The 13,545-nt window shown below is 34.4% G+C and overlaps 1 protein-coding gene across 1 annotated transcript; it reads right to left on the minus strand.

The window, feature by feature from the left end:
* Window positions 1–1,405: 1,405 nt before the first annotated feature.
* LOC132154481 (activin receptor type-2B-like) lies at window positions 1,406–11,956 on the minus strand. Its single transcript, XM_059563048.1, has 11 exons — window positions 11,491–11,956; window positions 7,635–7,842; window positions 6,459–6,562; window positions 5,899–6,050; window positions 5,211–5,354; window positions 4,957–5,100; window positions 4,161–4,306; window positions 3,874–3,988; window positions 2,910–3,048; window positions 2,369–2,499; window positions 1,406–2,211 (listed from the first exon to the last, which is right to left on the minus strand). The coding sequence occupies exons 1-11, from the start codon at window positions 11,531–11,533 to the stop codon at window positions 2,008–2,010; spliced, it is 1,530 nt and encodes a 509-aa protein (XP_059419031.1). The 5' UTR covers window positions 11,534–11,956; the 3' UTR covers window positions 1,406–2,007.
* Window positions 11,957–13,545: the final 1,589 nt, after the last annotated feature.

Consider the following 13,545-nt stretch of genomic DNA (forward strand, 5'->3'; position numbering starts at 1 on the left):
AAGAAAAAATATATTTAAATTGTTAAACAATTGTAAATATATTAAGGTAATTTTTTGTTGTATTTAACATCAATTTACAAAAATCTGCATTACAGTAATGATAATTTGGGGGAGAAAATTGCATCTTAATTATGACATTAATGATTTAAAAGCCCAAAAAAGAACTTTGTTTTCTGCTAAATTAAATGTTGTGTTGGGAGAATAAGATTTTCATGACATTTCAGCACAAAAATAAATGTGCTGCAAAAGAAAATATTTAGAAAACACACTTGTAAATATATTTTAGGTTAGTTTTTATTGTATTTAACATCAGCAAAAAATTTTGGTAAAAAAATTGTTGCTTAATTAAGACTTTAAAAAAACTTTATTTTCTGCTAAACTAAATGATGCATAAAAGACAATAAAGCCTATTTCAGGACCATTGTGATGTTTTATATGACATTATTTAGTTGATAAATAAGCCATTTTAGAACGGCACAAAAAAGGATCTTTATTTTTTGCTAAATTAGTAAACGCCTGTTTTAGGACCATTATCATTTTTGTTTTTAATACTGTGACATTATGACATTTTAGCACTTTTTTCATTATGGTAATGCAAAAAAACCTTTTCATCATTACTGTGATGGCAGAAAAAATAGTTAAATGGAAAAAACAACACTGTAATTTTTTTTTTTTGCATTACAGTAATGATAATATGCATCGTCACTAAAGCTTTATTTTCTACAAAATGAAATGCTGCATAAAGAGAATAAAGCCAATACAAAGATAATTTTGATTTGTTTTAAATTGCAACGTTATATATTAGAAAACAATTCATATTAGTAAAAAACAAAAAACAAATACACCCTTATTTTCATTACTGTGATGCAAGGAAAAATATATTTGTAAAGCACATCTGCACAAATATTTAATGTAGTTTTCTTGTACCAAATTCCTTACGCTAATATAAATGTTAAAAAAAATGTGATATTTTTCATACAAATATTTGTTTTCCATTATGCTAATGATATGCTAAAATGTGCTATGAAACAGCTATGAAATAATCCCGCAATGCAAAAAATCTTCCTCCTTAAAATAAGATTTACTTTCACTGAGCAAAATTATCATGACTGTATAATTCTATATTTTTTATTTCGATTTTATGACTTATGACCCAGATTTTTCTTTGTGAGATTCACCATCCTGCTGAGAACTATTGCTGTAAGAGTAAGCGGTCACACAATCACATGCACGGAGTTTACCTGAGTAGTGTAGTGGATAAACATCACACACTTTCCTGATGTACCGAAACATTTAGCCGTGATTGAAATCAAACCGTCTTCACGCGGCCGCAGAACTAATACTTCAACTGCAGCTCTTGTCACTCAGAAAAAACGAGTGCTGAAACACACTAGCGGTGATGATGGCACGTCTGACTTCAGGTACTTTAACATAAGCAAGATGCTACATTGAAACCAATCCGACGCTCCGAAAGGCAACTCGTATCATAACAGTCCCGCTGCCCTCAGCTTCCAGTGTCCCAGACAACTGTCGGAAATACGAAAAATAACATCCCACGAGACATTTCAAAGGGTACATTAAAACTACATTAAAATTCACAGAGTACAAAAAGGACCTTGTGTGCTCTTGGAAGGTTGTGTAACAGTCATCAGATCGTCGCGTAATCTTGAAAAAACCCAAGGGTAGAGAATTTTGGATGGAGGTATTCATGGAGTGAAGGCAAAAAACAACTTTTAAACCGATGAGGTAACGTGTGCTCATATCCCAGCAGTCTGAAAAAATCCCCTGAATGCTCTCCGAGATTTCGGTCTTCTTGAGTTTGAGGTTTTTTGTGTGTGCCTTCCTCTTGGAGGAGTACAGTAGATGAATGTGCTGGTGAAAGCGATCCAATGATGCAAGAAGAAATGAGATACATGACGATCCAGAGATCAAATTAGCAGCAAAGTTCACATTTACTGGAGTGATGAACACAGTGGTTCACAGTCCCTGATGTTCGGAGGCGGGCGTTCAGGTGCTGGACTCTTTGGGAGGAAGGTCCGTGTCGCTGTCGGACGTCATCATGGAGACCAGGCACTCCGAGGTAGACGTGTTGATGGTGTTGGTTGTCTTTGAGAGGGTGGAGATACGTTCCTCCACGCAGCCCGCTGACAGACGCGCCTCTGCGTCGTGGTCCCAGCACTCCTCGATGGTCTCACACAACTGACCCAAACCCTGAACAAACCACAGAGAAAGAGGTCAAAATAAGCCTCGGACTTTGAAAGGATTTCTACATTGTAAAAAACATGCAACTGTAAAATTACAACACTAATATTTATGGCCGCCTTCATTATTTTCAAATGTTAAACTGCAGGGAGACCATGATTCTCACCGGATGTTTGATCCAACAGTCTTTAAAAACCGGCCGCATCTTCTTGTGGACCACCACATCTTGAAGGTCTTCCAGTGAGGGGTGTTGGCCCACCTCCTCCTCAAAGGGCAGCTGATACTCACCTACAGGACCTGAGTGAGACAGCAACAGCATTAGCTGCATCCCACACAATACACAGCTATGTCATCGGCTAAGGCGTAAAATTACAATACTAATATATTTATGGTCGTCTTATTTTATAAATGATTCTCATCACAAAATATTTTATAAATAATTAGTGTAGGTTCATTTTACACTGTGACAGAAAGCACGACATTTCCAGTTTGTTAAGAACTATTTCAAAATTCATGAGGGTCATAGTTTTCAGGTCAGAATACACGGAAATCCATAACTATACAAAAAAAAAAAATCACATCCCTGAATATGTAGGCAGAGATTTTAGCTGTCAATCAATAAATAAAACCACTTCAAATTTCAAATATTAGGGTTTCAACACCTTACTCCCAGAAATGTAAATTGAGGATTGAGAATTGAGACACACCATCAGAGGCGGTGCAGCGAGACACCAGCTCCCACAGGACCAGTCCTAGAGCGTACATGTCGATCCTTAGGAAGGCATCCCTTTGGAAATTAATGGCTCCCTCCAGCACCTCCGGAGCCATGTAACGCCACGTTCCCACCTGCGGCAGGACAGAAAACACAAACAGTGATTCACGAGACTCGGAGTTTGGGGACCATCTTAATGTGCTTCAAATTTACACTTATTTGACCTTAAAATGGCTAAATGATAAATAAAAGCCTCATGTTTCTTGCATATATTTAGCAGATGCTTTTATTCAGATCCAAATACAAATAAGGAACGTCACAAGGACTTTCTCATATTTTATTTAATAATATTTTAACACCATAGCACTTTATCATAAGAACAGCAATATTTACAGTGCAGTGCAAAGTACAAGACAGATTAGACTCGTTTTGCAATGTTAAGCAGCACAACTTTTCTGATAAACATTGCTGAAAAAAAAAAAACTTTCTTGAGCAGCAAATCAGCATATTAGAATGATTTCTGAAGATCATGTGACACTGAAGACTGGAGGAATGATGCTGAAAATACAGCTTTTCCATCACATGAATAAATTACATTAAAATTGTGTGTGTACACATATATATATACATATATATACATATATATATATATATATATATATATATATATATATATATATATATATATATATATATATATATATACATATATATATATATATATATATATACATATTACAACAGAAAGTTATTTTAATTGTTATAATATTTCACAATATTACAGTTTTACTGTTTTTTTGATCAAATAAACACAGCTTTGGTGAGCATAAGAGACGTCTTTCAAAAACATTACATTTTACAGAAGGATTTTTTTTAGGTAACTTCAGAGCATGCATTCAAATATTTTGCATGGATATAAAGAAGCAGCTGGACTGAGATGTAGTCTTTGAGACACTCACCTGGCCGTGTGTATCTCCAGGCGGTTTCCCAGGCTCAAAGCAGACAGCCAACCCAAAGTCTGCAATCACTGCGGTCAAATCTGTCTTGAGCAGGACATTCTTACTCTTGAAATCTCTGCAAAACACAAACTTCAAATCACCCACTGTCTACAGACTTCCTCTTGCATATGACTACACAGCAAGAGCATTAATATTTACAAATGTATTTTAAAAGTGCACATCAAATGCTCAAAGATCCAGTTCCTTCCAGATCTGCATCACCCTTGTAAAAGCTCTGGCTCATGTACCTGTGTGCGATGGCAGGTTTAGGTCCCTCTGCTCGATAAGGAAGGTCTTCATGAAGGTATGCCAGGCCACGGGACATACTTGCTGAAATATGGCACAACTGAGGCCAGCTCACCGGGTTCCCCTTCAGGTAATCTGTTAGCGAACCCTACAATGCATACAGTTAGGGTTTGGGATTAGGGATTGTGCCATTTTTTATTTAATAAAATTAATTTGAACTGAAATATCTATTAATTAATAAGAAAAAAAAAAAAAAAAAAAAGAATAAATAAAAAAGAATAAATTATATATATTATACATACACACACGCACATATACAAAACATCTCATTTTAATTTACTTTTATTTACTAGCTTGATGTACTAAGAAAACTAAACCTGAAAAAAAAAACACTATTTAGACATTTAAAAAATAAAAATACAATAACACAAAAAATACCAAATTATTAACTAAAATTTAAATAAATTATTCAATGACACTTACAAATATGAATAATGACAAGCACTTTACCATAAGTGCAACAATATTTACAGCACACAATGGCAAGTTAAGTATAAAACATTAGCCTAGTGTTTCTTTAAATTTGCAATTATATTTTTTGACTAAGTGCAGATTATTGTTGGTTTTTATTTATTCATTCTGAATTAATGCACTTGAGTACCAATTAATTGTTGTATTTATATGCACAACTGTTTTTATTTGGTGCATATTTGAAAAATGATTTGGTCCATTTCACCCCACAGTATGGTTTTGTTATTTCTCTAGGGACATTTTGGGGGAAAATAAGCCCTCACTGACCCTCTCGTGGAATTCTGTGACCAGCCACAACTCCATCTGAAGGTTTGTTCCACGTTTTTCTGCTGAGATGAAGCGCAGAATATTCTCGTGTTTAAAACCCTCGGTGAGGAAAATGTCTCTCTCGTTTTGCCATGACTGCTTGTCCTGTAAATGAACACATTCATTCAGAATCAAACACCATACACACAAAATTATTTTTAGAACAGACACACACAAGCGATCCTCTTTTCAAAGTGCATGAATGGAATATTTACCTGGATTGGAAATATTTTCACTGCCACATATTCACTCAGTAACTGGGCTTTCCAGACGCAGCCAAAGCGCCCTCGGGCCTTCAACTCCAGCAACTGCAGCGGCTTCAGGCCAACCAGAGGAGACGGTGGAGGAAGACCAGCATCCTGATCAAGAGAGTCCAAATAAAGCTCATTCGAAAACACAGATAAAAAAACAGTATCTGCTGAGCAGTACAACTTAATCAAAGTGACATAAAATGACATTTTGTGGTAAAAATATGATATTTGGGACTAAATTACATCTAACTACAAAATATACATTAAAAATCTTTTCAACAATCACTCATCTGACAGAAAACTACAAGCATATCCCAATAACAATCTTTTAAATGTTTTCTAAAGGTCTCTTATGCTCACCAAGACTGCATTTATTTGACCATAAATACACACACAAAAAAAATATTGTGAAATATTATTATACATTTTTTTATGTGAATATATGTTCAAATGTAATTCATTCCTGTGATCAAAGCTGAATTTTCAGCATCATTACTTCAGTCTTCAGTGTCACATGATCTTCAGAAATCATTCTAATATGCTGATTTGTTGCTCTAGAAACATTTCTGAATATTATCAATGTTGATAACAGGTGTGCTTGAATCATATTTTTGTGAAAACTGTGATAGAAAGATATCCGTAGTTGTCAGACCTGGCCGATGTCGACGTGTCTGTAGGGTGGTTTTCGTTGGTGGTACGTCCAGCAGGCCAGCACCAGCGCCAGACAGAGAATGGCCAAAGGAAGAAGAGAATAAACCAGCACACCCCACAGAGACGGCCCGGGCTGAGGAGGCTTGATCTTTACTGTGAGAAAACACACATCAGCAATAACAGATGAGGAACATAATCAGGTGTAAAATAAAACACATGAAGCCATTATAAAATGATCCAGCTTTGGCTGAGCATCACTTTTACATCAATGCACCAACTCTTGTATCTACCATCACCTAAAGTTATATAATATTGCTATTACTGCATAAAAGCAAAAGGCCATGGTTTAAGGAAGTTTGGGCATTTAAGCTTTGCCTCTTAACCGTGGTAAAATCAGTGTAACATACAACAGATTCCTTTATTCAAACTGACAAATTCAACAAAAACACTGACAATTACGAGGATTTAAATGCTAAAAACCATTCAAAGTTGCACAGTTCATATAAAGAACCTGGAGAACGGGCCACATGGCAGTGAGGAGACATATGTTGTCTGGTTTACCAGCAGGAGCTTCTGGGAGGTGTGTGAACTTCTCATTGCAATAGTTTCCTTCACAGCAGCAGAAGAACACCTGTGGACTCTCCTCTGTTGCCACACACTCCTGCCTGCTCACACACACACACACACACACACACACAGAGACAGAGAGACACACAACAGTGAAGAAAGGGGTGGTTCTAAAATTAGTAAAACGGCACTGACTGATGAGTTCTTCACTGAAGGAATTGCTAAATTAGAGAAATAAATCTAAATGTAGCAACTTGGGATGTCTGCAAGGAAACCACACAGCACATATGCAAAAACACATCATTTTCAGCAATTCAAAACAGTTTACATGTGTACAATCCTCAGTGATCAGTGTCTAATGTGACCCACATTCACTTGAGAGGATCTGTGAATATGGGAAACTGCTGGTTTCAGAGCCATTGACCAAAGGGACACTGTTATCTTTTACATCAGCTTATTATTCTCCTCCTTCAAAGCTATCCAAGCACTTTTATTTTTCTAAAAAAAAAAATACTTGAAGAATACTTGAAGAAATTAGTACTTTTATTCAGCGAGGATGCATTAAATTTATCAAAAGTGACAGTAAAGACATTTATAATATTTCAAATAAATGCTGTTCTTTTGAACTTTCTATTCACCAAAGAACCCTGAAAAAAAATTTTTATAATGTTTTTACAATGTGAAGCAGCGCAATTGTTTTCAACATTGATGATAATCAGAAAGGTTTCTTGAGAAACAGCATATTAGAATGTTTTCTGAAGATCATGTGACACTGAAGACTGGAATAATAATGCTAAAAATTTAGCTTTGCATCATATGAATAAATTACATAAAAAAATTAAAACAGTTAAATTATAATAATATATGTTTTTACTGTATTTTTGGTCAAATAAATGCAGCTTTGGTGGATATAAGATACTTAAAATATTCAAAAATCTTACTGACCGCACACTTGGTCAAACAATATGGTTAAATAACTTCTGACCATTACATCCAATTAAGCTTGTAATATGTAAAGATGTTCAATTAAATAACTTTTAAAACATTCTTCAATCTAGAAGCAAAACTTGAAGACAAAGATTGATGTGCTTCATTTGTTTGGCACCATATCAATGAAAGAAGGTAGTGGAATCAAACAGTGCCATTATATAAAGGAGGTTCTGATGTTACCGGTCATAACAGTTGAAGTCGTCGAGCCAGCAGCCTTTTCTGACCAGGCGGATGGTTCCAGTCGAGTTTAACCAGGAGGCGTAACAGTGCAGCCTCTTTTCTTTCTCCCCCTCACACCTCTCAAAACCGCTCTGATTGGTTTTCTCCGTCCGCCAGTTATCATTGTAATAGACGCACTCTCTAGTCTCCACCTCTGCCTGACTGCCTCCTGACAGAAAACACAGAATAGAAGCAGATTAAAACAAGCATTTTCTTTACCAAACAGTTGTTGGTATCCATTGATTGCCATAGTATGGGAAAAAAAATACTATGGAAGTCAATGGCTGTCAACATTCTTCAAAATATCTTCTTTTGTGTTCAACAGAAGAAACTGATACAGGTTTGGAAAAACATGAGAGTGAGTAAATAATGACAGTTTTCATTTTACTATCACTTTAATGTACAGTATTTACTTTAAACATGTGCATTAGAAAAAAAAAAAGAAAAAAGAAAAAAAAAAAATATATATATAATAATAATAATAATATATAACGAATAAACGAATGATGCATTGCAAAACAAATGAAAAATGTTTTGCTCGTGCATTTTTAAAATGAATGGTAACAAGTTTTATATTTTGTTATGCAGGAGACATTAAAAGTGTGGCTGCTTTTGTGGTTGGATTCATCTAGGTATTAAATCATCAAATAACTACACAAACATTTCAGCCGCAAATGATTTTATAAGATGACAAGCAACATTTACCTGTCAATCAAAACCTAATGAGATGTTTAAACACTTAAAACCCCCTCATCAGAAACCCCAGTGTGTGTTCAACTAGCCATCAAACCTCCGTACCAAAACACACAGCCACAAACCACAGGCTTCATGGGTAGATGATTTAAGACCGGTGAATGGAGTTTCTGTGGTCTTTAAGAAAACCAGCAAATCAAATCCAGATGTTGAATCAGCTGTCAGAAGGCACATCTTGTCGTCTTTGTATAACTGACCCTGTGCATCACTGCACACAATTGCACAAAGAACTGGGTCAGGGATGTGAGATGATTACATAGCGTAAGATCCACATTATAGACGAGCAGAAAGACCTCCTAAGGTCAGACTGGAATGGGGATGATAGCAGATTATGATATAATGCTGGATAGGGAACACAAGCAAAAAGGTTTCTGCTCATTGCATTTGTTAAAAATAAATAAAAACAAAGCCTTCCCCTTTAAATTTGACATCTAGCTGCCACCACCCTTCCCCCCTACAGCTCTACATATTTATTTTAGTAATTGATCTTTATTTGTTTTGTCTTTTTAAATACAACTGAACTCAATGCTTCATACATTATTATTAATAATCTTTTTTAAGCCTATAATTATGAAACAAGCTTTTATTTTTCTTTAATCTTTTAATAATTTTTTTGGCCAATTATTACTTACAAATAATGTGATTTATTTGTCTTTTTTTTAATTAATTTTTTATTTACACCAATGGCACTGAACCTGAACCGTATTATTTTGACACAGCTGACACTTAACCTGAAGCTTAACTATTATTGTTTTTTTTAAACAAATAATTATTTGTCTTTTTGATTTCTTCAACCCAAAGCTCAACCCCTTAAATATCAACTAAATAATAACTATATAAATAATATAAAATCTTGTTTTTTTAATACAACTAAACTCAATGCTTGGAACATTATTATTATTAAATTATTATTATTACAGTTTTTCTGACACCATTAAACTGAATGATAAATTTAGAATTATTAAAAGTTTTTATTTGTATTTATTCATCATGCAATTTATAAGCAATTGCCATTTAAAAATAATTAACTGGCACTAAACTATTATTATTTTTAAATAAATTTATTGTAACTTAATTTTATCTTTTTTTTTTTTTTTGATGCCACTTAACCTTACTGAATAATGTTTTTTCTTGTCTTTTTAAACAAAACTAATCTCAGTGCTTGTACATTGTTATTAATCACTTTAACTAAAAATTATTATGTTTCTGTTCCTAGGGAGCAAAAAAAAGCAGATTACGCATAATGTTTGATGGGCTACACAAGCAAGGAGATTTATGCACATTACACAATTAAAACAAAAACAACAAAAAACAAAGCCTGTCCCTTTAAATTTGACGTATATCCTCCGGCCACCCTTCCCCCTGCAAACGTGACCCCACCTACTCACTAAAGCACCCAGAATCAGTGAGAAGGGGCTACAGAAGCTTTAACACCAGAGCTCATGTTATGAGATGGCGTTCATCATGCTTTTAATAGCTAAACACTCACTGATATATCAATGAATGGCTTCTTTGTCACTGATACTGTGTGTCACATGATAAGAGCAAATTACATCAGCAGCCCCCTACTTAAAACCCACAGCACTCCTCTTTCCTTGTTCACACACACACACACACACACACACACACACACACACACACACTCACACACATACACAGATCTAGAGGGTGTATCAAAGACTCTTTTGTTTAGAGGGGGTTTCCTCCTCACAAGCACCCGTAAAGGACTCCATTACAAATCAGCTTTCATGATAAGAAGATTTCCTCACTGGTCCCATAAAACAATGATCAAATTCAATACCTCAACATCAATAACTGAACAAAGCACAATGCTTTGTCTGCTGGTCAAATAAACAGACTGGACTAAAAGTGAAATCTAAAGTAGGAACATAAAAGGACAGTTTTGAATATATTTGATGCACAACAACAACAACAAAAAGTATATAAGTAAAAGTATATCTATAAGTGTGTGTGTATACATCTACATGACCTTGTCTAAACGTCTATTATTTTGTTATTTATTTATTTAGACTCATTCTCTTTTTCTTTTTTTATGCCAGTTGGCCTGCTGCTTTTATTAAACCCAAATAATATTTTAACCTTTTTTCACTTAAACCAAAGTCCAATGTATTATTAATATTAACTAATCTTTATTTGCCTCGTCTATTTTTAATACAACTCAGTGCTCAACCCATTATTGTTTAACCATTTATTTTTTATTTACTTTGTCTTTCTGACACGTTACCAATGCTCACCTTTGTATATTTTATTATGATTTTAGAATAATTTGGACATATTTTACATTTGGATACCACTGGCACTAAACATGATACATCAAATATTATCTGTATTTTTATTACAACTAATTTTGTTTAAATTGTGTTATAGTGCAACACTGCTTAGAACAAACACCTCATCTGCCATGACATAATAATAATAATAATAATAATGTTTTAAATATAAAATAAATGTGACTTTTGGCAGGTGATGTTTCTCCACAAATGATCACAAACAAGGATTAAACGCACTGACCATATATAAGGCAACAATCTAGATAAATTATAAATGCTCAGTATTTTATATCTAAAATGTCGTATAAACCAGTAATGAAAACAAACCAATTCGGGAAACCAAACGAAACATGAAATCATGAGGTGAAACCGTAAGTAGTTTCGTGGAGAGCAAATGTTTCAACAAACCACCTGCTTAACCTTTGTTCTCTGTGCCTTTAACAACCAGAAACATCATACAAACTATTCTAAACCAACCAACAAGAGATGGATCAAACCTAAACAACGAAATAGATCAAAACACACACAAGTGAGATAAAGAATGATTGATTAATTCGGGTTACACTGAAGCCAACCACTCAATTGGTTTGGGAACTCTGGATGGGTCTCAAAACCTAGCGCGCTGCATACATAGATAGCATTAAGTGCTACACTTGCAAACTAGCATGCTGTTCAGACAGTCGTCATGACTAGGTTTAGTAACACAGCCAGCCACACTAGATACTATCTTTTTGATTGAAGATGAAGCAAATTTTTGTAAACGCACGCCTTACCTGTGCACAAGACGAGTGCAAAAGTCAGCCAGGTAACAAACATGTTCCTTCCTTCGAGGATCCTGGCGATAAATGTCGTCCTTTATGCCGTGAAAGCATTTAAGAATGAAATGAAACACATGAACGCGAAGGCCTGCGCGCAATTCTTCAGCGCTACAATAACAACACGAGCTCTTCACAACAACAATGTATCGCTCAGAAGCGCGCCGCTCGGAAAGAAGGTCCCTGCTGCCGCAAACATCCAGCATTTCATTCTGACCGGGCAGCAAGAGGAGCAGCATGGACGAGCTCTCGGTGCGAGCCTGAGTTTGGACGCTTGGAGCAGAAGCGAAGCACCCTTTTGTGGGTCCGTGTTTCTTCCCTCAGCAGGGGAAGTTGGAGGGGGCAGGAGGGACTGACTTGCGAAATACTGAACGGCGTCCAAGATGGCTCCTGAGAGCCACAGCAGCGGTGCCAGCGGGAAACCCGGATGTTCATCAGGGCCACTGGACCCACTGCTGCTTCATCATCAGGCCAGTGAAAGCAAAACTGTCAAGAGAAATACTCATAAACGTATACTATAAGCTTGAATTGCAACTAAACTATTTACAGTACATTAAAACAATAAATCAATTAAATCAAATACAAATTATGCTATACAATTGAAAAAATAATATTAACTTTTAATATATATATATATATATATATATATATATATATATATATATATATATATATATTCAGAATGAATCAGAAGAATGAGCTTTATTGGTAGGTATGTTTACACATACTAGCAATTTGTTTCCGTGACAGAAGCTCCGCAGTGCAACAGAATAACAGCAACAGAACAAAAAACACATAATAAAACAATAAAAAATACAAATACGTAGATAAGGAATGCCACTATACAAATTGACAATGTATGGCCGATATATTACAAAAAGCAGTTATGTATGTACAGGTATGTTATGTGCAAAATTTAAGTGTACACTAAGAATGCGTGTTAGATAAATAAGTGTATGTGTATATAAATATAAATAGTGTAGTGTGTTCCACAGTTATTATCAGCTGTTCATAAGATGGATTGCCTCAGGAGGGAAGAAACTGTTCCTGTGTCTGGTCGTTCTGGTGCTCAGTGCTCTGTAGCGTCGACCAGATGCCAACAGTCCAAAGAGGAAGTGTGCTGGATGTGAGGGGTCCAGAGTTATTTTGCCAGCCCTTTTGCTCACTCTGGATAAGTACAGTATATTTGCATTGGATAAAAGCGTCTGCTAAATGACTAAATGTAAATGTAATAATTTAATGATATTTCTGCCATTGCATTATTTAAAATTACCTTAAAATTAAACTGGAGCTACTGGAGAATATTAATATCACATCCTAATCAAAGCTCATTAATAAATAACAGACAATACAATTATTTCATACATACAACATAACATACAAATGTATCCAAAATGTTTACTTAAAAAAGTAACAAATACATTAATTACATTTAATTAAAAATATTAAAATTAAACAGTGTTGACTTTGTAGATAATTCATGTTACATGTAAAACTCATAAGAATAATAAAATGGTCTAATATTTGAAGAAAACTATTTGAAGAAAATTATACTATTTTAGCAGTCCACCATTTTAAAATATATAAATATATAAAATAAAATATATAATTAAATGATATACATTAAAATAAAAAAGTACAAATAATGTGCTTGATTTATTATATTATTTAAAATAAAATAAAACTGGATTTTCGATACAAGTAATGGCACATCCCACTCAAAATAATAATAATAATAAAATAGGATCCCAAAAACCCGAACAATAAACGAATACACCACTTTAGTAGTTGATGGGCTTTTTACAAATGAGTAAAATCAAATACTACAGATGTGCTCATCTGCACTATTTCAACTATATTATGTATTTTAAAACACATTAAAATTAACCCTACTTTACCACTGACTCAAATATAAAACCTATAAAGCTAAACTATACTAAAGTAAATGTCTGTGTTCAATTTGTGTTCATTTGTATTGTTCAAACTGTGAAACAAATACATACAAACATGTCA

Source organism: Carassius carassius, chromosome 12 (assembly GCF_963082965.1).
Source record: "Carassius carassius chromosome 12, fCarCar2.1, whole genome shotgun sequence".
In the NCBI taxonomy this organism is placed as follows: Eukaryota; Metazoa; Chordata; class Actinopteri; order Cypriniformes; family Cyprinidae; genus Carassius; species Carassius carassius.

Excerpts from the sequence above, each read along its gene's own strand:
- LOC132154481 (XM_059563048.1), bottom strand. The coding sequence starts at position 11,533 with ATGTTTGTTACCTGGCTGACTTTTGCACTCGTCTTGTGCACAG. Across the intron at positions 3,049-3,873 it reads CTGGAGATACACACGGCCAG|GTGGGAACGTGGCGTTACAT; the intron begins GTGAGTGTCTCA and ends GTCCTGCCGCAG. Across the intron at positions 2,500-2,909 it reads TCGCTGCACCGCCTCTGATG|GTCCTGTAGGTGAGTATCAG; the intron begins GTGTGTCTCAAT and ends TGTCTCACTCAG.